This window comes from Asparagus officinalis, chromosome 4, assembly GCF_001876935.1.
Source record: "Asparagus officinalis chromosome 4, Aspof.V1, whole genome shotgun sequence".
Classification (NCBI taxonomy): domain Eukaryota; kingdom Viridiplantae; phylum Streptophyta; class Magnoliopsida; order Asparagales; family Asparagaceae; genus Asparagus; species Asparagus officinalis.
The window spans coordinates 134,598,079-134,623,802 of record NC_033797.1 but is presented as its reverse complement, the minus strand read 5'-3'; the positions used below and the strand labels follow the sequence as shown (position 1 = coordinate 134,623,802).

The 25,724-nt window shown below is 36.8% G+C and overlaps 3 protein-coding genes across 3 annotated transcripts; 2 read left to right on the top strand and 1 right to left on the bottom strand.

Moving 5' to 3' along the window:
• LOC109839349 lies at positions 2,773 to 7,178 on the top strand. The gene is made up of 4 exons (XM_020407778.1): positions 2,773 to 2,809; positions 2,948 to 5,433; positions 5,621 to 5,800; positions 7,080 to 7,178. The coding sequence occupies exons 2-4, from the start codon at positions 2,953 to 2,955 to the stop codon at positions 7,176 to 7,178; spliced, it is 2,760 nt and encodes a 919-aa protein (XP_020263367.1). The 5' UTR covers positions 2,773 to 2,809; positions 2,948 to 2,952.
• LOC109836172 lies at positions 17,125 to 18,705 on the top strand. The gene is made up of 4 exons (XM_020404052.1): positions 17,125 to 17,206; positions 17,471 to 17,579; positions 17,667 to 17,727; positions 18,287 to 18,705. Exons 1-4 carry the CDS (start codon positions 17,173 to 17,175, stop codon positions 18,530 to 18,532), a joined length of 450 nt encoding a protein of 149 aa, XP_020259641.1. The 5' UTR covers positions 17,125 to 17,172; the 3' UTR covers positions 18,533 to 18,705.
• LOC109839396 (nudix hydrolase 8-like) lies at positions 19,446 to 23,739 on the bottom strand. Its single transcript, XM_020407821.1, has 9 exons — positions 23,146 to 23,739; positions 22,767 to 23,038; positions 22,626 to 22,691; positions 22,051 to 22,188; positions 21,117 to 21,188; positions 20,938 to 20,988; positions 20,747 to 20,782; positions 20,373 to 20,480; positions 19,446 to 19,835 (listed from the first exon to the last, which is right to left on the bottom strand). Exons 1-9 carry the CDS (start codon positions 23,297 to 23,299, stop codon positions 19,626 to 19,628), a joined length of 1,107 nt encoding a protein of 368 aa, XP_020263410.1. The 5' UTR covers positions 23,300 to 23,739; the 3' UTR covers positions 19,446 to 19,625.

The following is a 25,724-nucleotide window of genomic DNA, read 5'->3' as shown; positions in this document are numbered from 1 at the left end:
GGGAGGGCGGGCAGGTGATAATCACATTTTATTATAATTTTATACTCTCATTATCTATTTTACATGAATATGTATATCACTAATAATTGTTTTTATCTTAAATTTCAGGTTAATGAAGATATAATGAATAAAAGCCCAAAAGTCCCCAACGTTCTCATTTTGTAACCTTTTATTGAAGTCCAGAATCAAACTGCGTAGCCTATAGAAGTTGAAGAAAATAAAAAATCCAATATGAAAAGAAATCATATTCAAGATGGTTGGCCGCAAAGAAACGACGATATCTCCCAATCTGAAAGGCAGAATTTAACATATAATATATGAAAATCGGCTATCTCGACGAAACGAAGCCATTTGTGAAGTCAGAATTTGGATATAATGGGAATCGATGGGGGCATGGATGCTAGCATCGATACTAGATCGATGCAGTTTTCTTGTAGCAAGATTAATGGCTGATTTTAAGTGGCTTGGGGCCCAAGTCTAATCTAAGGGCTCTTATTCATTGTTGTAGGCTATAAATAGGACTAGAGAGTAAGGGGTTGAGGGTGTGAAAAATTTTATAACTCTATTTGGAGAGGAGGGTTATTTTTAATTGAGAATACCTTCCAAAATTATAACTTTTTGTTGTAATTAATAATAAAAAATTCACATCTTCATATTTTTCTTTTTTTCTTTATTTGATGATGAAGATGAAGATCAAGATCAAGATGGAGGTTTGCTTTCGCCTTGAGGCTAAAACCCTCTCGGGATGTAAATTTCCTCTTTGTTAATATTTTTATCTTTTTGCTTTATTTTCTTGTTAAATAGCCAAGATGCTAGAACCCTCTTGCCTTAGATTTATTTTTATGCTTATAGAGTAGATTTAATTTTATTTTCTCAGATTTAATTCTTGTAATTTATCTTGTAGTTTAGTTCTTGCAATTTATTTTGTAGTTTAGATTTTTATTTTCTTGCACTATTCGTCTTAAGGCTAGAACCCTCTTGGGATTAGTTTTTATTTTTATTTTTATTTTTTATTTTCTTTGATTCGCCTTGAGGCTAGAACCCTCTAGGGAATTGCCTTTTCTTTTGATGTGGAATTAATACTCGTAGGATTCTAGAAATTGTATGAAACTAGCTTTATTTTTTTTATAATTTGTTAATCATTCTCTAATACTTAAAATGTTCATGTTTAGGATATTCAACTAAAGAACTAATTGGTAGAAGTAATTCTAGAATTATTATTTAGTTGTTATTCTTTTCATGAGTAATAATTTTATTTGGATGATAATTTGATAGGTTATACTTTCCTTGAGTGGTTTGATAATCTATACTTAATAAATCTAAAGTAGAAAATGATAAAAAGAGAATGATTCACATTTTATAAGTGAGATTAACTAGAGGATTCAATTCTAGATTCCTCATATCTTTAATTGAATCATTCATCTTTTACTTTCTTGTTTTTTTCCTTTAATTCTTGAATTTTTTTTATTGGTCTTGATTTTATTTCATTCATCTTTCTTTCTTTCTTTCCTTTTTGATTACATTGATTCTTTTTATCACATCCACTCTTTATCTATCCATTCTCAATCTCATTTTGTGCTTATTCACACACAATCACTCTCTCTATCTCTCCATAATCACATTCATCACTCCTAATTATCACACACAACATAAGAACGGATTCTAATTATTTCTTACAAATATCTTCCTTGTGGATCGATAACTTTTTATACTATAACTTGATTGGTTGTGCACTTGCAACTTTTGGACATCATTTATGTCCCGTCAGCAGGCGAGCGGCGAGGGCCCACGCGGGAAGGAGAGTAGAAGGCGGCGAGGCTGCAACCGCAAGGCGCGCGGGCGGAGCGGCTAGGCGGCCGGGGCGAGGGTAGGCGGAGGAGAGGAGAGGGCGAGCGGAGATCTGAGAACAAAGAAGAAATTTTAGGGACTGAGAACAAAGAAGAAATGAAAAGGGTCGGAGGATTAGGGGTGAGATAGATTCAAATGGAGGGCTGAGATGTTGCATCCTTAGATGCAACCTAAGGAGGCTCCTGATGTGCAAAATTTCATATATATAATACTGTACCCCCATATCCTCCATTTTATAAAGGGAAAATTTGCAAAATAGACCGTTTTTACAAAATAATTAGCGAAATAGACCGTTTTTGAAAGTAATTAGCAAAATAGACCGTTTTTTGGGAAAAGAGGTCGATTTTGAAAAATGGTTCAGAAAACATACGGGACTACTAGTCCCGTATGTTTAAAGTTAACTAATCAAACGTTAAGTGCAATCACAAAATATACGGGATTACTAGTCCCGTATATATTGTGTACACAAATCAAAACGTACGGGACTAGTAGTCCCGTACGATTTTCAGAGCCAGCCAAGCCTCTGCAAACCAAATCCACGGGACTACTAGTCCCGTGGATTTGGCGAGGGTGAACCTGGTCTGCAATTTATACGGGACTATTAGTCCCGTATAATTACAGACTATATATTCACCGAAACTAGGGCACAATTTCCCCCTTCGTTTTTTTCTCTCGCCATCTCCCTCTCTCTCCCCCGAGCACCCACTTCCCCCCCCCTCTCTCTCTCTCTCTCTCCTGAGCTCAACTCTAGATCTCCCCCTCCCCCTCTCTCTTTCCCGAGCTCTCATTCTCTCCCAAGCATCAAAGCTCTCATTCTCTCACAAACCCGATCTCCATCTATCCCAAAACCCAACAATCCCTATCTCTCTCCCCCAAACCCAACTCACCTCTTCCTCCCTCAAATCTGACGCTGACGCCGTCGATTCTCTGCGAGGCCGAGGAGATCTGAGATTTAATCAAGGTACAAATTTTAATTTTTCCATAAATTTATATGTATTGTTTAGTTAATGTTGTATATCTAGAAGAAATATATGATTATGGTCTAGAAAAATCTCTGGAAAAAAATATAATTATTATATGATGAATTTTAATGCTTCAGTTAAAATGGCGAACGGAGTACCGATTATTTGCTTATTCAATGGAAAACTGAGCGTTGGAATGAATAATATGCCTATATACGATGGAGGCTCTAGGAAAATGTTCATGTTGTCCAGAAATTACAACTTTGATAGATTGGTGGCGCAAATATACAGAGTCACTGGAATTAATCACGTCGAAAATTCCATTAAGATCTTCTGTAATTGTCCAATAAATGATCAAAGAACAATTGCTGTAGAGATCACCAATGATGAAGAATTGAATAACATGATACAGCTTGCGGAAAAACAAGTATCAATCGAGTTGTTTATTGAAAATATTCCAGTGTATTCGGTCGCTGAAGTTTCATATGCTCGTGGAGAGTTCTCCCGCATGCTTGATAATCAAATCTCGTTATCTCAAAGTGCCATGCGCTTTAAAAATGAGTCGGGTGCAATGTCAAATGACGTGTTCCACAACTCGCCGGGTTATGTTTCAGTTGATTTACCGGGGGGTTCTACAATAGCAGAGGATAATGATGAGGATGTAGATGCCGATGATGATACTGAAGATGCTGAAGAGGATGAACGTCTTGATAGTATGCAGTATGCAATTGGAGAGACCAATGATGACGTAAGTTGGATGGATGAATATTGCGTAAATAACGACTACGTAGAGTCTGAAGAGCCGTTGCCAGAAGAGTTTCAAAATGATGAGTGGATAAATGCCTCACAAGCTGAGTTCGTCGATCCTGGCCCTAATTTCGATCCATCCGAGGACTTTACTTTCAAGAAAGGAGATCTTTTCGAGAACAAGGAAACATTAATTTTCGCTATACGTGAATGGACAATAAAAAACCGGGTCAAATTCAAGACGGTGAAAAGCAACACAACTAGCTATCATGTAAAGTGTTACTTTAATGAGAGAGGTCAAGGAGAGAATACAAGTGCTGCAGATGATAGAAATTCAAAGTGTCCATGGAAGCTTAATGCAGCTATTAGGAAAAAATCACTTGGCCAGTTTATAATCTCTAGTTATTGCGGACTCCATACATGTTCTAATTCGACTGCAACTTATGATCATAAGACTTTGACTTCCTCTTATATCGCAAAGCTAATTATGCCCGAAGTTAGGCGGGAACTTGATCTTACTCCAGGACAGATAATTACAAGGGTATATGACATGAAAAGAATAACAATTTCCAAGTTTAAAGCATATGATGCACGGAGGAAGGCGTTGACTAAAATCTTTGGAGATTGGGAGGAATCTTACCAATTACTTCCGCATTACCTTTCAGCAATTGTGCGGAACAATCCGGGTACCGAATATGACATAGTGTCTAAGGAGGTCGCACCAGAAACGGAGAGGTTCATATGTGTTTTTTGGGCATTTGGGCCCGCTATCAGAGGGTTCTCTTTTTGTCGTCCGCTCTTAAGTATCGATGGAACACATTTATATGGCAAGTATAAAGGAGTAATCTTGGTTGCGACCGGTGTAGATGCAAACGGTGGGCTATTTCCTGTAGCTTTTGCAGTTGTGGAGGTGGAGGATACATCGAGTTGGAAGTGGTTTTTTCAATGTATTTACAAATATATTCCGACTGTTCAAAGTCCACGAGTTATTACCTTTATTTCTGACCGGATGAAAGGAATTCCACGAGCCTTGCACGAGGGGTGGAGTGCACCACATCATCACCGATATTGCTTGCGGCATATAAGAGCTAATTTTAAGAAAAAACATGGAGAGGTCAATTTACAAAATCTATTATGGCAAGCCGGTTGTGCAACTGACTCACTGGTATATGAGCATTGTAGAGAGAAAATTAAATCCATATCACTTGAAGCCCACGATTGGATTGAACAAAACTTGAAGCCGCAATACGAAGATCGATGGGCATTATGTAAAGATGGTGGAGTGCGATATTGTATGATGACAACTAATTGTTCCGAAAGTTTCAACGGCGTACTTAAGGGTGCCCGTGCTATGCCAATTCAAGCCTTAGTTGCAAGGACGTTTTATAGATTGAACGCATATTTTAATAAGAGGCGCATTGATAGTGCAAATTGGACGAGTAAGTACACTCCAAAAAATGAGATTATTTTGCAGAAAAGGATTGTGGCTGTGAGAACATGTAGAATTGAACAATTCAACAACAATGAGTGGGAGGTTAAAGATTGTGATGGTACATACACCGTTCATCTCGACGATCAGGAGTGCAGTTGTACTTGTAGTATACCACAATTACAGAAAATCCCATGTCAACACGTTTTAGCAGCTAGTTCCAATCAAGATGGTGGAGCTAGATTGCTTTATGACCGATATTGCTCAGCTTGGTATTCAACAAATCATTATCGGCGGGCTTATAAGGAGAGTTTTCATCCTCCCGATGATACTCGCTATTGGCCGGAATTATATATACCGTACTTATTACCACCTAAGCACAAAAGACAAGCTGGACGACCAAAATCCGTACGCATTAGATCTACCATGGATCAAGGTCGTGAAGGAGTAGCGTCACGAACCCGATGTGGACAATGTAATCAATTAGGACATAATAGGTCTCGTTGTCCATCAAGAGCAAGTAGATAGCAATTAATTTGTAAGTAAAATTAAGTTAAATTGTCAAAATTATCATAGAATGTCAATCTCTTCTTAGCTTATGGTTTCTAATATCAATATTTTTATGTAATTGTAGATAGATGCTATGGATGATGTCGAGGGTATTGCAAATGAGGGCATAGCTTCCGCCACAGGAGATTCAGTACATGTATCGATATTGCATCGGATAGTGGCGAGAGTTCGTAGAGCTTTTCAACAAACTCATGAGGATCGGCATGAAGGTCGTGAGCAGGTGGATCTTGACGATACTCTATATGTACGCCGACGTAGACGCGGTAGACCTTGCACGCACGACGATGAAGCCGGTCCGTCACAGCAAGCCGGTCCATCACAGCCCCACACACAACCGGAGAGCGAGCATATTCAAGCTCAAGTCGAAGGAGGACGCCGACGATCTCAACGAGTGCGAAGAGAGAGACAACGGGGGAGGGTGGATTTTTTATTTGTTAGTTTTTCCACTAAGATATATATTGTTGTATGGATTTATTGACCTTGGATTTGTTTATCTTAAACTGCATATTATCGTATGGGTCGACTTGAGACATTTGGATTTGTTTAGCTTAGACTGATATATATTATCGTATGGATTTGTGATGTGTATTTTTGTCGGATTTTGGATGTGATGTGTATTCCGTTGGATTTGTGTTGTGATGTTGTTGAATACGTCGGATTTGTGTGGTGATGTACTTTATGATGAGATTTGTGCTGTGATATTGTAAATGATATCTTTTTGGCGAAAATTTTGGTTGTAATCGATAAATGAGGCCCGTGCATGTTTGGTGTATGTTTGATCCTGCCCAGCAAATCCACGGGACTAGTAGTCCCGTGGATTTGCTGGGCAGTGGCTTTAATTGCTCTGCAAAATCCACGGGACTAGTAGTCCCGTGGATTTGCTGGGCAGTGGATATGGGCTACTCTCAAAACGTACGGGACTACTAGTCCCATACGTTTTGTTAACACAAAATTAGTTAACTTTAAACATACGGGACTAGTAGTCCCGTATGTTTTCTGAGCCATTTTTTAAAATCGACATCTTTTCCCAAAAAACGGTCTATTTTGCTAATTACTTTCAAAAACGGTCTATTTCGCTAATTATTTTGTAAAAACGGTCTATTTTGCAAATTTTCCCTTTTATAAATTTGTCATGTCCTCATATCCCACCTTCTATAAATTTCATTATGTGTATAACTCTATGTATATAACTGTGCTCCCGTATCCTCCCTTTTATAAATTTGTCATGTCCTCGTCTCCCACCCTCTATAAATTTGTCGTGTCTCGTATCCGCACCTGGACCATATCTACACCCGTACCTGTGTAACATAGAATATCATCGTTTCTTTGTGAATAATTTTGATAAATAGTAAACCCTCAATCCACTCAAAATCAAAACTGTATTAATTTTATTCGATCCATTGTGGAAAGCATGTAATCCTCGTTGAATCCAATAACAAGTTAGAATTCGTCAAAGAGCTCGATCTGGCGCTCTCATATTCCTTTTCTAAAAGGAAACATGATTCTTCATTAGAAATTTTCAGAGATTCAACAGGAAATTAGAGAATCAAAGGGAAAAGGAAGGATATACCAACAGGAATCTTAATAACTCAAATTCAAGATCACAATCTCCCTTCAGTTGATGTGATGAAGAGAGCACCACTCCTAGATCCAAACCCTAACCCTAATTTGATTCGAGCAAGGGAATTTAATACGAGTTTTGCAACAACAATGGAGCTCTTTAATGATGAATTTATTTAAGGATATGGATTCACTAACAGAAATAATTGATGGTTCCTTTTTTAATAAATTCTTAAAAATAAATCATTCTATCATTTTGATAAAAGATGTACTGGAAAAAATATCTCACGGCAAAACTTGCTTCCTACCGAAATTAATTTCAAGAAATAGATCACAACTAGTTCTATCGAGCACTCTTGGAAAAAAATCTAATTTGTTGAAACACTAGAAATTTAGATGAGAGTGCAAATGGCAAAATGAGGGCGCAACGGAAGAGACAATGAATGAACGTCAACTGCTTATTGTAGATTGAAGTTTGATGATTAAAGATTAATTATTAATAATGATATAATTGATAATTATAAAAAATTAATAGGAAAAAAAAGAAAATCAAAAGTTGTGACATGGATATTCTTTTTTTATAAGTAGTTTAGATGTGGAAGATTATTAAATACACGTGTTTCTCAGTGTATGTCACTAAACACGAGCTAATCATCACTCATTTTATTCCACAACTTCATTGTAGAAAAGCAAATACACCAAAGAATAATCATTACACTTTTTACACTCCGACATCAACTTCGAAATACCATGTCTCCTTCAATAAGTAACTTCAACCGATGGGTCCTTAATGTATAAGAAACCCCTTAGGCTGTGTTTGGGAATGTTGATTTGGGCTTGGATTTGAAATTCTAGGTGTTTCAAATCCAAATTTTATGTTTGGGCTCAATTTTGGACCATGATTTTAAATCAAGTCATTTTATACAATGGATTTGAAAAGCCTAAAAAGATGGATTTCAAATTTGGGCACAATACTTGGTATTTGACAAATCCTCACCCACAAAATCCAACCCCTCAAAACCCCGACTCCTCTTTTTCTCCTCTCTCACGCCGCTCCGTCTCAAAGTCCCGACTGGAACTTGATCTCCATCTCCATCTCAAAGCTCCCGACTGGAACTCGATTTGTCAAAGTCCCGACTGGAACTCGATCTCCATCTCCATCACAAAGCTCGATCTTGATCTCGATCTCGATCTCGATCCATCGCAGGTACCTCTCCTCTCTCCCCTTCTCCTCTCTCGGTTTCGATCTCCCCCTTTACTCCTCTCTCTCCCCCTTCCATCGAATCCATATCCTTAAGTAACTTCAACCGATGGGTCCTTAATGTATAAGAAACCCCTTAGGGGCTGTTTGGTTGTTGTTGGTAAAGTTGTGTATTTATGACACAACTTAGAAAGTTGTTGTCCACCTCATCAATTTCACTTTTATACTTTTCTTTGTTTATTTTTTATTCCATTGGAATCATAAATTGCTTGTTTGGTTTGAATTTCACTTTTATACTTTTCTTTGTTTATTTTTTATTCCATTGGAATCATAAATTGCTTGTTTGGTTTTTAAATGTAACTTTAATTATTTGTTTGGAAAGTGTAAAAAGTGATCCATACTCAAATGATCATATTGGTTGGATTATTTTTTATTATTTTTTCCTAACTTCAATGTCAGCTTTAGAGAAATCTGGTATCATAAAAGACCACTTCCTCCATGGTGGATTAGCCGCTAACAGGCAGGGACGTAAACAAGTTAGACTAAGTATGATGAAATGGATTCGGATTAACTACATTTCTTTGATCATAACCATCTAGGTTATGATCAAGGTATTAGTGTACATTTACGTTAAAAAGGAAAAAAAAAAAAGCAATCTAGGTATTACTGTACATTTGTAATTTCATTTGAAATCTAACATTTAGCATATCCTCTTGATTTTGACTTTTTGTTACTTCCATTCAAGTCGTTACAATCATCCACTAAATAATAAAACCATTGTATTGAGAAAATAAACCGCGCAACACGGATATACCTTTTTCTAGGTAGCGAACCAGATCCGTAGAGCCATATCTATATAATCTAAGGCAGCCAAAAGGAGGGCATCATTCACAAAATCATCTCATCTCAATAAAGATAACAATCTAGCACAACAATAATTCACAAGAAGCATCCTGCGAAATACACATCATAGATATGATTTTATTACTTTATTGATGTAACCATGATATAAACAAAATTCACACACCATAGCATCACATAACTGAAACAAGAGAGCTAGCATCGCAGCAGGATAAATATATAGCCATTTGAGTTACATGCATAAAACTGACTGAAAACAATATTTACCAGGCTATTACTGTGATAGTGCGATATTACCAGGGCAAAAGCTAAATTAGAGCTGTATCACCTCAGAGCAGCTACAAAATACGTAACTATAACTTCATAGACCCGACAACAACAGTTACTGACAAAGTGATAACAACCTGCATAGAATTTTTACAAGGGTTCTAGCTTGCAATCATAATACAGCACACCAAAATGTTTTTAACTTCATGATATTTGAAGAACAAAAGATAAAGGAGACGCCCCTATTCTCTAACCTGAGCAGACACTTATTGGCCCCAGAAGCACTAGATTAACGAACTTCAAACACATTAATACATTCCTTTGCGAAGGAGCAGAAGCCACCGAGATCCTGAAAGCATGATATCAAAGTCAATGAAAGTTTGACAGATGATATGTGATCATTATTTCTTTTGCAACAAATAGGATATATATATATATATATATATATATATATATATATATAAGAACTATAAGAACTTCAGTAACACTCAATGATACTATCAGTTTCACTAAAGGGTAGACTAGATTCTTTTTCCATGAATAACGTCTTGCTTTCCCAAACTATCGATGATACCTTTCCTTCTAAGTTCTAAATAATTTTTTTTTTTACACTTCACGTTCAAGATGATGATTCAAAATTAAAACATGCACAAAATTAAAACATGCAGCCCAAACGGTAGTAAAACAACAACAATAGACACAAATTCACAATGAAGTATAAAACAACCCGCAGATAAGGGAGTACAAACATGCTTTGAAAACAAGTTGAATTCATGCTCCTTTTAATATCATAATACAAGATGAAAACAGTTCCATTTTTTGTCTATAACTGGTTTAAAGCCTACTGACCACATTTAACACATATAAAGAGATAAAGAGTAAGTCCTCCTCAATAAGCTTAATGATAATGGACCACCGTCAACATTGAAGAAATGTTAACACCTGATGAATTACTCTTTTGCCATGTTAGACATGATTCTGAGAACACCTGATGAATTACTCTTTTGCCATGCTAGACATGATTCTGAGATAATTACTCATGTGCTGAATGTCGGACAAATTTTCAAAACAGTCCTCTTTGGACTTTTATTCCCAAAAAAATACCCATTTTGAACTTATTTTTAAAAACCGACCTAGTTTCAGCCCTGGCGCTGAAACCAGATCGGTTTTTAAAAATATTTTTCCGAAATTTCACGAGAGTTGAACTCCCGTGAAGTTTTATTAATAAGTTTTTGCACCGGAGTTTTGAATGCAACTCTTTACCCTCACATTGAACGACACGTGATTGAACTCCGAAACCCCTTTTATGGCAGCCACCCCAATCACAAGGCCCCCTTCAAGATCTCAGCAGCGACCCCTCTCCTGACCTCAATTGCCTTCCTAATCTCCTCCTCATCGCTCTCAAGAACAGCTCGATTGAGATCGATTCAGTACTGAAACTGCTCGGGTTTGGGGAAATCGACGGATCCAGGGAATCGCGTGCCCCTTCAGCTTCGTCGTCAAGATATCCATCGCTGTCGTCCTCGGCCTCTCCTTCGTCGTCGTCTGGTCCGTCCTCACGTCGCCGGGGTCCTCCGCCGTCTCCTCGAGATGAGACAACTTCGACAACATCGAATCCGACCCCACTCCCTTTAGAACCGCCAGCGCCACGGAGGTCGGTGAATGTGACTGGAGAATATTTGATGTTTTTGAGGTGTGGAATTGGTGATTTTTAGGGTTTAATTTGATGTTGCAGATATTTTATAGGAATGTAGCTCACCGAAGCTGTCTGCATATGTTAAGACTCGGAGGTTAGTGAATGTGACTGGAGAGTATTTGATGTTTCCTCAGGATGAGTCGGAGTTCAAGGGTGGGGTTCGTCACTACCTCGGTTCCATTGAAGAGTTGAGCACTTTTTATCATATTTTTTTTGATGAGTTTAGAATGAACGAATCAAAGTCCTCCGCCTTCGGTTGAAGATAGTAACAGAAGCAAGAACAAGACCAAAGCTCTAGTGAAAAAAGAGGAGGAGAGGGGAGAGGAGGTGGTGAATCCAGGGTTGAATGCAGAGGATGAAGATGGCGTAGAGCAAAAGAGGAGAAAAAAGAAGTAGAATGGTGTGAGATTTTTTTAGTGTAACAGACTTCACGGGAGTTCAACTCCAGTGAAGTTTATTAAGAAATTAAACTTCACGGGAGTTCAACTCCAGTGAAGTTTAAAAATCTGCTAAACTTCACGGGAATTCAACTCCCGTGAAGTTTCGAAAAAATATTTTCAAAAACCGACCTGGTTTCAGCGTGAGGGCTGAAACCAGGTCGGTTTTTGAAAATAAGTTCAAAATGGGTCTTTTTTTTAGAATAAAAGTCCAAAGATGACTGTTTTGAAAATTTGTCTGCTGAATGTCTGCTAAAAAAATCTATTGAAATTTTGAGCATACAACTAACTTCAAGATTTTTTTTTTTTTTTTTTTTTTTTTTTAATTTTTTTTTTTTTTTTTTTTTGTGTATCCTCTTTCTCCTCAACCTTTCTTCACCCCTCAGCCAAGCAAAGGAAAACCTCCAAAGGAAAGCAGCGATGTGGATAACCACTTTCATAGTGTGACAATAATTTTCAAATTTCACAATTACAATCCAACAACCCCTAACTCAAGACAAATTAGTAGAAGCCATCTACCACACAAATTATATCAAAGAATTCCAATGCAGGTATTTTGTGCATCACAAACCATCTAAGTTCTATTGCATGCATATTATGAATTTATCGGGCAAATTATGTTCTAGGTAGGTTACTCCACTATCAATACTTCCAAGTGAAGGAACAATGTTCCATCTTTTAATGCAGCATGACTAGATTCATTGCTATTATTTGTGTCACGAGCTATCGTCTTCCTCACATAATCCAAAACCCCTTATTTATACCCGGTAGCTTTTTAAATGGTGCAACTTTCTACAATCAAAATAGCTGGTTATCTTCTCATATTCTGATTGGCTTCATACTCTGCTCAAAGCTGCCACCACTCCCAACATCACTAGAATTGACAAGTCACACCAAGTCAAAAGAGACAAACAACATGCATTATATGACTTCCGTAGAAAACCTTTCTTATACTCCCATCTCTAATAGCCCCTGATGAGATGCTTATAACTTAAATAAGAGTTGGAAGAAATGCAAACAAAATTTGGAATCAATAAGAGCACTTCTTACAGGAATAAAAGTGAACACCTCTCAACTGTCAACACCCAATTTTATAAGACAACTCTAGGACAAATGTGTAAAAGGAAAGATTGGAAATTTTTAAAGAGGGTCCAATAAAAGGTCTATTGGCTTTTTCTTGGTTGTATTTTTTCCAAAAGACCCCTCTCTTTATATAGGGGCACAACACACCCACTATCTCCCCCCCCTCAAAACTACCTCAAAAATACTAAAGAAATACTGAAGAGAGATTCTCTGTAACAACCCCACAATAATATATTATCTTAACAAAAAATCATATCATTGAGATAATTGTTGTGAAAGACTAGGTCAATCTAACATTTCTGACTTGACCAAATTAATCAAGTAATGTACCTCCCACTCTTCGTGAGATCAAATGTCTCTTACTCCCTCTATCCATGCAGAGGAATTCTTATTTCATTATTCAAGAAATTCACTGACTTAATTTATTCCCAAGTCTCATCAAATTTACATGTTTGATATAAAAGTTCGCCGGTATTTCCTTTGTTGAAGGATCAACAATAATATTTGCAATACGGATGTAAGTCAATTTAACTTCCTTATCTACAATATCTCGAGTATACTGAAACTGAATCTCAATGTCTTTTCCTTTAGAATTGTTTGCTCCACTGTTGATTAGGTTAATTGTCACCAGATTATCACAATACAGATGGGATCTAGATCAATAAAAAACCTTCTTATCTAGACATCATCTGTAGTTGTCGTACTGGAAATACATATTCTGCTTTCTGTGTATCTTGCAACACCTCTATTTCTTAATACTAGAAATAACAGCTAATCTCACAGATAGTGAGAGACCCATCAGTAAGTTAATTTCGTCAAGTGGGAGGTGTTAGATTGATCCGGTCAATAATGTCACCAAAGCAACCACAATTATCTCAACAATATGATTTTTTGTTGAGATAATATTTGATTGTGGGGGTTTTTAAAGAGAGCATCTCTTTAGAACTTCTGATGCAATTTTGAAGGGTAGAGATAATGGTACATTACCTCTATACAAAGAGAAGGGTTCTCTGTAAGAAGATAAGAGCTAAGAAAAACCCAACAGACCTTCCATTGGAACTCCCTCAAAAATTTCCCAGTACATCATAGATTAGAGTGCTACATGAAACTGTAAGAGTAAAATGCTTCATAGAACAAAAATGCTAAGAAAAACCCGACCATCTATTGGAACCCCCTTAAAATTCTCCCAGTACATCATAGATCAGAATGCTACACGATAACTGTAAAAGTAAAATGCTTCATAGAGCAAAAATGCTTTGTAGACCAAAATGCTAGACTAGTAAAAAATAATGTTTCCTAAAAAAAAATTGTGTGTGAATGATACCACGAGACCCATCCTTCTATTTTCGAATGTGTTTAATAGACTACATGAGTTTATTATAAGTTCTATCAACCAGTTTTATACACATTGAATTTGATTATATAACAATATAACAATATGAAAATATGACATGATAGATGTTGAAAATCTAGGAACATGTATGATATAGATGAGGAAAAAAATATTGTCTAAATGTAAAGGTCGATAAGGATATGGAACGATAAAGATGTGTTAAAAAGATATGGAATATCTAAAAGGTTTGCTATCATTTCTTTGTTAATACTACAAAAATGGTAAATTTATAGATGTGTTTCTAGAGGTTACTTTGGTTTGTCAGTTATTTAATGCAAAAATATTATATGTTCTTAGTTTTGTTTTGAAGCAACTTTTATTGGGATTGCTATTTATTACAGTATAAGGATGCAGTAGTAGTTTAAGAAGAACGATTGTTATCAATTACATTATTTTCCAAAAGTAATTATCTCCGTAAAAGAGTCACCAAACTGAAAGTCTTCTTTTCCATGCTCTATTAATTTCCTTTTGTTAAGTGGAAATAAACATTCATCTAATAGAGACTAGACAAAGTTAAGAGTTAATAATTACTAAAACACTAGTCCCATCATGTTCATTATACATCGTCCAATAGTTTCAGTAAGTCAATTTGCTGCTTCACCATGAATCCAATTACAACAAACAACAATCTTATGACTCTTCTTTGAATAATAATAAAATTAATTTTCAAATGTCATCCTGTAGATATCAGCTAATATTTGACTCTTCTCTTAAAAAACGGTTAGGAAAATCGAGATGCAAGACAATCTTATGACTCTTCTTTGAATAATAATAAAATGAATTTTCAAATGTCATCCTGTAGATATCAGCTAATATTTGACTCTTCTCTTAAATAACGGTTAGGAAAATCGAGATGCAATCATGCAAGACAATACCCAAATTCCACAACACGACTTCTTTAATAAATGAGGAATGAATCATGACTCATAAGATTTAAGTAGTGCAGAGCTTAAAAGCTTTTCTCTGGGGGAGGAATTATTTGAATTTTTTTCTTACACATGTTAAGAACCTTCGAACTGTAGATCATCTCATGATTCTTTAAAAGCACCCTTTATTAGGGACAGGAATTTGTAAAGTTTGAAAGTTCCTATTTCCAATCAACAGAATGCACCTTTGAAATTCGCATGTTAAGAACTAGCATGGTCTTATTTCCTTCCGTAATGAATGTCCACCAATAACAATTGACCCATTTAGATTACACAAATACCCCCAAACATTAACCCCATCGCAAACTATAATTAATAAGCTTTCCTGATCAAACACATTATAAAAAGAAAACTCCTAGTTGTACATCAGCCCCATCACAAATTATAATTAATAAGCTTTCGCGATCAAACACGTTATAAAAAGAAAACTCCTAATTGTATGATTACCTAGTCAAAAGTTCAATCTCTTGACGAACAATAGGATAAATATTCACTCTTTAACTAACTCTACTATCTATTATTATTGTATAATAAAACAGCCGCCACTAGTAACAGGAATGCTACAAGTGACTGCTATTTTGGTATCTTTTTCTTTTTTGTTGGGGAAATAATATCCATCTTTCCTGCTATTAAACATGTCATGTATTCATAAGCAAACATTATATCAAGATCGTTTTCAAACTACATTCTCCTACAACATTATAGAAATTCAATAAACAGGATGAAATCCAATACCACTATCTACTCCGCCACAGTCGAAGCAATCATCCTGGCCTTCCTCGCGAAGGCAAAGATCAAGATCCCGCCAGCCTCAACCACAGGCCCAGCATCCCCGATCGCCTTCAACGCATACTCCTTCCCCGTACTATGATTAGTCATCTTACTCTCCCCGAGATCCACCGTCAAAACATCCCCAGTCTTGCACTCCTCCCAAATCCCGACCCCCTCGGCCTCCACCGGATAAATTTCCCCCGTCGCCACTGAATTCCTAAAGAATATCCTCGCATAAGACTCCGCCACACAACCCTCACCGCCGGCGGCCTAGGGCTAACCGGCGCGTGCTCGCGGACGTCCGCAGCGAAATTGGCGCGGCGACGATGATCGGGTATCTGGTGGAGTCGACCGGGCTCGACGAAGGGGATTGGGTAACGTTCGCGAGGGGAGGCCGTACTTAGGAGCTAGGACTCCAAGAGCTTGCCGATACTCGTCGGCTTCGAGGGGACCAGGGTTAGGTGGGCTCGCGGGAATGATTTGCGTCGGTGTCGACTGTTGTGAGGAGAGGACGGTAGCCAGGGGCCGTGGAAGAGAGGGCGCGCCTCGCCGACGGAGGAGGAGGCGGCCGGCGCGGCGGGCGCGAAGGGGTTTGGGGAGGGTGAGGGCTCAGGCTTTTTGCAGGGAAGGAGAGGGGGTGTTGGGGACCCTTAGGTTTAGGGTTGAGGGGTGTTGAGTGAAGAGAGAGGGTTTCTGTCGGGAGTAATGAAGGATGGGGTGGAGGAGGCAGGAGATCGCTTGGCCGTTCGGCCGCCGTGGCTGAGCTCGCCGCCATTTGAGCCATCGGACAGTCGGAAACTGCGGCTCTTTCGCGCATTAATGGCGTGCTTTAATTTTGTAGCTTTGTAATGGGAAAGGCCGGCTTCGATATGGGCCTCTTCGGGCCATCGCCTCAGCCGAGCTAAGAGTGTAAACAGTTAAAATACCAGTAGAATAAAAAAAATTTAAGTATATCAAAGAGTATCAGTATTAAAGGTCTCCTACACTCCAACACTTTCGAAGGCTTACAATTGCACTGTCTTACATTTCTCTTATAAGTTGAACATCATTTTTGTCATCCGAAATCTTGACTCGGCGTATTGGTATTTTTTTATAAACCCGCACTAAATAGGTGTCAATGAGATATGAACCCGTGTTAATCTGATACCATGTAAAACTCAATTTCTTTGCAGCAAAACCCGAAAGTTATTCGCGATGATTCGTGCGTGTAATTTTATACTCTAACATGCTCAAACATATGCCATGCGATCCTTACTCCGTATATTTATGTGATTTTCTATGGAGAGCACAGCCTAGCATTGTATCTTTTAAGCTTAACTTTGCCTCTATTGCACTTCAAGAATAAAAAAGAGTACAAAAAGAATGGCAAAGAAGGGGAAGATAGATGACACGTTTCTCTTTCTCGCATTCTTAGGTCCAAAATGGGAATGCATGTGAGCTCTATGAGAAGATTAGGTACCCTCTGATTTCCTTAAAGCTTAAATTTATTTGCTGATAGTCATATTTAACATCTTTTTTTTTTTTAAGAAATATCAGCAGTTGTTCTGTTGATTCATTTATTTCATTTGGAGGGTATTTCTTGAATATATTCACTACTGTTATGCAACTGTTTGTGGGGTTTGAATTTACAAATGCGATTTTGATAGGAAAAAGTACTTCGTTGCTTCTTTGTGAGTGTAATTTTTGTTTGTATGTCTAATTATATGATATTTCTTTTAGGTGTCAAAGGAAAGCAAACGTGTTCCTCCGATGAAATCTTCAACAATTTTTTTGGTCCTGAAGTTTGTACATTTGAAGAGTTCCATGCGTCTTTCCTTAATTTAATAAAGTATGAAATTATTTTGTTTCATCTTAAATTTTCAAGGATGCACACAATTAATTATGTTGTGAATTTTCCTTTTAATTTGATTTCTAGCAAGTTCAATGCAGCCTTGCCTGGAAGGCGTTATAGTGTTCCGCCACTTGAAAGCATAATGGTAAGTTGGTATAACTTTTCCAATTCATACTCAGTTGTTAAGTTTGTAAAATTTATGTGTATTTGCGTATATACCCCTTAAATCATGGGCATTTGCAGAACTATGCTCCAAATCTTAGTATTGCAAAACTACCCCTCAAATCATCAACTTTGGCAAAATATACCATACCCCTAAAATCAGCAAATCACCGACTTGATGAGTATAAATTATACTAATTTGTTGATAATTTTGATATTGCAGTTGCAACTAGGCCTATTAAAATTGATGATTGATGGATTGGGGGGCATTTTTTTTTCCAAAATTGATGATTTAAGGGGTAGTTTTGTATATACCCGTGATTTAAGGGCGCGTATGTACAGCCCCGACTAATTAGTACCGTAATTAACTCAAAATAAGTCGATTTCTATAATTAAAAGTGAATGGGGCCTATTTTTTTTTTTAAAAAAAATATTGAGGCGATTTTGAAAATTTCTTCTACCACTTAATTATTTCAGAACCATGTAAACAGCTATATTTTTCGCTTTACTTACTTACGGATGTTGCGTTGTCGAAAATGTAGGAGTTTTATCAAAACTTGGAAAATTATGGCGAGGATGCAGAAGAGAAGAAATATCTAGTCATCCATTTCTTGGAGAGAAACATCAGCATCAATCAAACACACAACAACGCGGTGATGTGGACAGGTTTGGTAGCACCCACAGCGGCCTTGATCCTCAAGAAAGCGGTGCCTGATGTTATTTTCGTGCCTTTTTGCACAATGCTTGCGGTTGCTGCAGCCAAAGCAATGCACTCTCAAAAGATCTAATGATGATAAATGCGTCTTCCAAGTTTTCATCAAGCCATCATGTATTATGTATGCAGTCATCGAGCATGTGCCTGCTTGTTGGATTCATATACTGATGAGGAGAACTTTGGTTTCGTACCTAAATTTCGACTCTGGTTTATTTTTTTTTCTATTCTGATAAATAAGAAAAAGTAACTAGTTTAATGCCCTGAATCTGAACTAAAATGCGGTTCAAATCTAAGTCAAATCTTGCCATACTAAAAACTAGCTTTTGAAGTGAACTTGTATCCGCTAAGACTAGCTCTTTGGAGCTGCACAACACAGCCTGAGAGTATGTCATGCTTATGGGCTTGCCTCTAGAATTATTAGCCAATTTGTGTTAGATATTGACTGCTCTTGAATAGCAGAGTACGTCGATATTTATTAATCGAGTAATGATCCAAATCAGGGTCATGACAAGCTAAAATGCCCATATGAACAAGATTATTTGATCGTAATGCTCTCAAGCCAGGATCCATATCTTCAAGTTTTTGCTCAAGCTACCCTGTTTGCTTGTTGGATTTGTATATTGATGAGAAACTTTGACCTGATTTACTATTTTATCAGATGCTCTCGTTGATGCGTTTATGTATAAATTATATAGAACATAATCAAAAAACAATCTTTATAGCCCATAGAATATGTATACAGTTAAGATAATTTGATAATTGCATATTGGTTGTAAACCACGTTGATCAGTAGTGGAATATTTTTGACCTGCTTATACTCCAAGGGTGTAGGCCGGTAATCACGTTAATGATTGAATCTCATCAAATCCCTTTGTTACTGTGATTGTTTCCTCTTTGTTTTCGTTTCTTTCTTTCATCGATCTGCAATATTGTTCTAGTCTTTTGCTAACATGAACATCTCACCAGAAAATTTTATCTACGGAGTGTGAAATCTCATGATAAAAATTGAATTATTTTATTTTTATTACAGAAGTTTCAGGCAGATTTTGGAAAATAAGCCTGATTCATTTCTTTTGTACATGAGAAAGCACCTTACACTATTTATATACATACATACATAACAAAAGATGATATGATTTGACATGAACGGAGTAGGAGCTCCAGTGTTACTCCTGAGACTGGCAGTAGGAATCCTGAGGCTGAGCCACATTATAGTACAGAGAAGAAGATCTACCATCAAATTTCGATATCACTTTGTGGGCAGCTAATCCACAGTAACGCTTGCCAAGTCGTGCAATGCAAATGTCGATGATCTTCTTGATCATGCAATCGCCTTGGACGAAGGGCTGCTCCAAGAATTCGACGAGGGGCATCCACTGGAGAAAAAAAAATTTTGATTCATAAATTTAGGATGTGCGTGTTGTACCATGAAAATTGAGGAAAGTATTGAGAAAATAATTAGTGATGGATGGAAGTGTGTTTTTGACGTTATTTAAAGTGTTTAAATCTCTGTCAAAAGCATGATGTTGCTCTTGCCACTTTGCAATGTATGTTTACTCAAATTTAAACATGAACTCTTACAGGTGTAATTTTTCATCAAACTATCATCGCGATGGAATCAAATTAAACTTTTCTTCCATTTCAGAAAGAAAAACCTGCATGCCTCTTTCAGGATCGTAAGCAATTATCAACTGAGATGATCTAGGATGCAGTCAATAGGCAAGAATATTTCAGATAGTAATTGTAAATAAACAGAAGAAGCTACGAAACTAAACAATGATTAGCCTACAATAAGGATCGAACTCAGTATTCAGGTTTAAAGAAACAACAGGTAATAACTAAAGGAAACCGACTTCTATTTGACAATTCCAATCCTGCATCCATAAGAATTTTGTAACTATCCTATACAATACCTTTGCTGCTTGAATTTCCAGCTCATCGATAATAATCTGTGTTGATAATGGGCGAAGCATGCAGATGAAGAATAAATCGGATTTTTCAAATGCCAGGAAAATTAAATAAATTATTTAATTAAATTCATAAAAACATTAATGCAAAGAAAGTACGTAAATAATACTCCTATCGACGTTATTCTTGATGCTTGATCCGGTAAAACTAATAGGATAAATAAATTTGAAGCTAGGTTGCAAACTAGTGTACCTTTAGAGTGATCCCTTCTAAGCAAACTATTAAATTTTTATGATTTAAATGTTTTTCCAGGAGTCCAATTTATGCATTAATTCAAAAGTGTCTCATAAATTTTCTTTTATTAAGAAATGAGAAGTTACCTAAAAGCAATCACTTCCAGGAATTCTGTGTCAATCTGCAAAATAAATTAGAAATAGAGTAAACACACAGCAAAACACTCTTCCAATCATCAAGAAAATTATACTAATATTTCAATTGTTATACTTTAAAGAAAAATAAATGCCAACTTGTTATGAAAAAATAGACAAAACAATGTGTTTTTTTACGTACACCAGTTTCCTCCTTCACCTCTCTTACTGCTCCAGCAAAGATCTCCTCAGACTGACAGACCGAAAAAATAAAGAAATAAACGACATGTTGCTGAAAAATAAATTTTCCAATTTATTCCTCTTTTTTCCTAAATTATTGCAATTTTTATTTTGGAGAATGTAGGTTACTGGAATGTGTACCTCATTGATGAAGCCTGTAGGAATTTTCCAGACACCACCTAATGCACAGTGCTTCTCTTGCACGACAAGGACCTGAATTTTTTCCCCCCATCCAGAAGATTAAACTAGTCATTGATATATAAATAAGGACAAGCATTTCACCACAAAATAAATTTAATGTAATGTAATATTGATCAGTTTATTATACTCCTTCAAGGTAGTTAAAATAATCTGACTAGATCATTTGAAAACAATATGTCTAGAGGCAGATCTAATTAAGTTAACTAGATGCAAATAATTGGTCAATTAGGACCTGAAATTTATCATACAAACAGTTTATTTTTCCCTTTGGTACCCCAAAGTTTACCCAATTCTTCACTTTCATACCCCAATGTATTTCTTTAGCACCTTGATACACCAAAGTTTCTCTTCCATTTCACTTTGATATCCCTGCCCGGATTTTATTAAATTTTCTGGTAATATTTGTATTATATTTAGGTCCATTTTACCCTGTTACTAAGGTTTCCACAAGTAGTGGATGAAGGTATCACGTGCCAAGCACATGATATAAATTTAACAAGAAATCTAATTAAAACTTGACAGGAGTTTCAAAGTGAAATGAGATTGAAACTTTAGGGTATCAAAGTGTTAAAAATATGATAATCCGATCCTTTTCGGATCTGAAAAGACTAGAACGTTATTGAAACCTTCCATTTCTTTTCCACAGGAAACAGACTAAAAGGGACCAAGATAATGAATCTTCTATGAAGAGTTGTTCTTATTTCCCAAAAGCCAGACAGAAATACACTCGCATTTTCAATTATATCAACTTGCGAAGACATTGCACAACATTATGTAGACTGTGATCCTGACAAAATATTGGATTTATTAAGGAAAATAAACACCAATATGAAAGCAAAATATCCCAAAAAACAAAGAAGGAGAAAAAGCAAACCTCATCTTTTTCATTGATCACAAAACCTCCGACTCCCACTTGATGAGAAGCATTAGCAGGAAGCGAGCACGGTCCATCAGGGATCCAATAGGTAAGCATTACATATGATTGCTCAGCGTGGTGATAATTGAATCCTTCCTTTATAAATAGAGGTAAAATATTAATGCATTATGCACCTCAAGAAAATAAAACTCGATAACCCCCAAAATATGACTGAAAATTTTGACATAAGCATATATCTATATAGGGTTAATTGCGGATATACCACCGCTACTATAGCCCAATTGCAGACAAACCCTGTAGTTCTATTGGTGCGGACATACCCCTGGGTGAACTTTATTGATTCTTTAAAGAGTAAATTTAAATAAAAAAATCACTCTAGGATCTATCTGCTCTTGGGCAAAGCAAAAAGTACAATGGGTACTCTATCTGCAATTAAATCACCTTGTATCATATGTCAGAGGATCATACAATGATAAGATTCATGAGAGGAATTTCACCATTAGAAATTGTAAAGTTCTTCATAAGAAAAATAGCATTTTAAAATATAATAAAAAAATACTCCTCTTTATTACCTTAATTGCAACAGGAACAAGTTCAGAACGCTCCACTGGCAACTTGAGCCATACTCCTTTCCTACCCTATACAGACATTCACAAGACGAGACTCAAAAATTCATACTCAAGAACACATACTACAGACTAAATTATCACTACCTTGAGTTTCCAATGAGAAAGAGATGTCTGAAGAACCGACGAAAAAACATTCGCATTATGCGGTAATCTTTCGGGATTGACGATAACCCCCCCATACTCATCTTCAAATGCATCAAGTATGAATCCTTCCCTATAGGAACTAGAAGAAGAAACTGCACAATTGTTGCCATTTATCCTTGAAATCTCACTTTGTGATAACTTTTGGGGAGACACCAAATCAATTCCTTCGCTTGAAGTTCTTGCAGTTGGATATGAAGACTTAATAGAGAGACCTAAACATCAAATAAAACATTTTATAAGTTTGATGGAAATGCAATTGAACTTTGATAATACAACAATAAATAAACAAAATAATAATAATAATAATAATAACAATCACCTCCTCCTCCTCCCCCTCCCCCTCCTCCTCCTTGGTAGAATCTCAAGTATTGTCTTGAGAATCTTCGGCCGCCTTCTCGCCATTTTAAGGACTTGGAATCCATCATCTTCAACGAGCTAACCTCTGATCTCACATCAAACACTGTCTTCTCCATAACTAACAACAAATCAACCTCAAAAAGACCAACCAATTTAACCCCCAAGACTATATACTACACTAGAGAAATCTAGAGGTAACCAATGACTAAGAAACAGCACAAAAGGCAAAAATAAAAATAAAAATATATGGGACTAATCGCTCATCGTTGCAAACTAGGACACCAGTAAGAGCATAAAAATCCTTATCCTGGAGCCCAAAATCTTGGGTGGGTGCGGATGATTTCTGGTGATTGTGACGAGGAGTGGTTAACGAGGCTACAACAAGATATTAGTATATTAAGACATTTCATGGACATTTGTGGATATACGTGCTATATGTATAAGAGAGCATGATGAGTTGATAACTTATGTCGGGAATAAATTAGAAAAAAAATGAAATGGGTGATAGTTTGAGTGCAAAGCTGACCGTAAGCTGAGAGTGAGGAGTACGGATCCTATCAAGACGCTCGGCACAGTGCGGGGGCGTTCTGAGCTGTATAAATATAAAACGTACAGGAGGACAATATCGGTACTTCATTGTCATTCCTGAATGGAATAGATCACCCTCACTATATTATGTCCCGCTATACTGTGTTCTGATAGGAATTGTACTTAAAAATGAGGACCTTAAAATCTATTTTAAATCATTAAACTCGATATGCAGATTTAGTCCATCAGTAAAATTAGTATAAACAATTAAAATATCAGTACAAATTAACTACTCCGGCCATCAGTAGAATAAGTAAATTGGTTATATACATTATGATTCTTTCATGTATGGTTGTCTATTGAGGATATTCTATAGGATATATTTTTTTTTTTTTGTTATTTTTTTTTTCGGGCGAAATGATTGGAGGGCATAAAATCACGTGATTCCCGGAGATGCTGGAGTGGGACAAGAGGAGATTTATGGCTGAGAATTTCGGAGGGGAAGATACTTGTTTCTTTCCTTTTCTTCTCATTTCTTTTTACAAATGCCACTTGTATATATTGAGGGAAATAAAATGTATTTCTCGGGAAAAGGACGGGCGTAAGTTTTATTGAGAACAAAAATTAGGTCTTAACTCAAGTAGGAAGATGAGAATAAAAGAGACGGAGAGGAGAACAGAGTAGAAATTTGCATTGGGCCACATGTATATAGCGTAGATGACCAAGGCATACTGAACACGGATCCTCTCCACTGTCATCATCAGCAGGCAATTGAGAGGCCACTTCTTTTATCATACTTATCAATTTATTTAGTATATGATTGTGATTTGTATTTCGGTCTAAATTAGGATGGGGGTATGATGAGCGTTAGGTTTGGAATGAGTCATAAGCATCTACCGGAGATATTAACGCATATGATAAATGAAGTGTCTCTTTACTACTTTTTTGGCGAAGAAGAGGATCCAAAATTTCAAATCGGTCATAACTCAATTAAACATGGATGCTCCTCTTCATATCTTCTTATGCCTTTTTAATGGGAAATTTTACAAAATAGACCGTTTTTATGAAATATCTAACGAAATAGACCACTTTGGTAAAAAATTATCAAAATAGATCTCTTTTTGGCCAATAGGCCAAAAAGATGTCGATTTTGAAAAAGTGGGTTCAGAAAACATACGGGACTAGTAGTCCTGTATGTTTAAAGCTAACTAATCGCACTCAGAAAATATACGGGACTACTAGTCTCGTATATTTTATGTTGTCTAGCAAAACGTACGGGACTACTAGTCCCGTACGTTTTGTAGAGCGACTTAACCTCTGCCCAGCAAATCCACGGGACTACTAGTCCCGTGGATTTGCTGGGCAGAGGGGCAATATGCACCAAACATGCATGGGCCTCATTTATCGATTACAACCAAAATTTTCGCCAAAAAGATATCATTTACAATATCACAACACAAATCTCATCATAGAGTACATCACCACACAAATCCGACGTAATCAACAACATCACAACACAAATCCGACGGAATACACATCACATCCAAAAGCCGACAAAAATACACATCACAAATCCATACGATAATATATATCAGTCTAAGCTAAACAAATCCAAATGTCTCAAGTCGACCCATACGATAATATGTAGTTTAAGATAAACAAATTCAAGGTCAATAAATCCATACGACAATATATATCTTAGTGGAAAAACTAACAAATAAAAAATCCACCTCTCCCCCGTTGTCTCTCTCTTCGCACTCGTTGAGATCGTCGGCGTCCTCCTTCGACTTGAGCTTGAATATGCTCGCTCTCCGGTTGTGTGTGGGGCTGTGATGGACTGGCTTGCTGTGACGGACCGGCTTCATCGTTGTGCATGCAAGGTCTACCGCGTCTACGTCGGCGTACATATAGAGTATCGTCAAGATCCACCTGCTCACGACCTTCATGTCATCCTCATAAGTTTGTTGAAAAGCTCTACGAACTCTCGCCACTATCCGATGCAATATCGATACA

Bases quoted from the DNA above. Each gene is read 5' to 3' on its own strand.
- LOC109839396 (XM_020407821.1), bottom strand. From the start codon at position 23,299: ATGGAGAAGACAGTGTTTGATGTGAGATCAGAGGTTAGCTCGTTGAAG. The intron at 23,039-23,145 runs GTGATTGTTATT...TTTGATGTTTAG, and splicing joins GGGAGGGGGAGGAGGAGGAG to GTCTCTCTATTAAGTCTTCA. The intron at 20,783-20,937 runs GTACGTAAAAAA...TTTATTTTGCAG, and splicing joins AGGTGAAGGAGGAAACTGGT to ATTGACACAGAATTCCTGGA.
- LOC109839349 (XM_020407778.1), top strand. From the start codon at position 2,953: ATGGCGAACGGAGTACCGATTATTTGCTTATTCAATGGAAAACTGAGC. The intron at 5,434-5,620 runs GTAGCGTCACGA...ATGTAATTGTAG, and splicing joins TGGATCAAGGTCGTGAAGGA to ATAGATGCTATGGATGATGT. The intron at 5,801-7,079 runs GTACGCCGACGT...AGAAATTTTCAG, and splicing joins ATCTTGACGATACTCTATAT to AGATTCAACAGGAAATTAGA.
- LOC109836172 (XM_020404052.1), top strand. From the start codon at position 17,173: ATGGGAATGCATGTGAGCTCTATGAGAAGATTAG. The intron at 17,580-17,666 runs GTATGAAATTAT...TTTGATTTCTAG, and splicing joins TCTTTCCTTAATTTAATAAA to CAAGTTCAATGCAGCCTTGC. The intron at 17,728-18,286 runs GTAAGTTGGTAT...TCGAAAATGTAG, and splicing joins CGCCACTTGAAAGCATAATG to GAGTTTTATCAAAACTTGGA.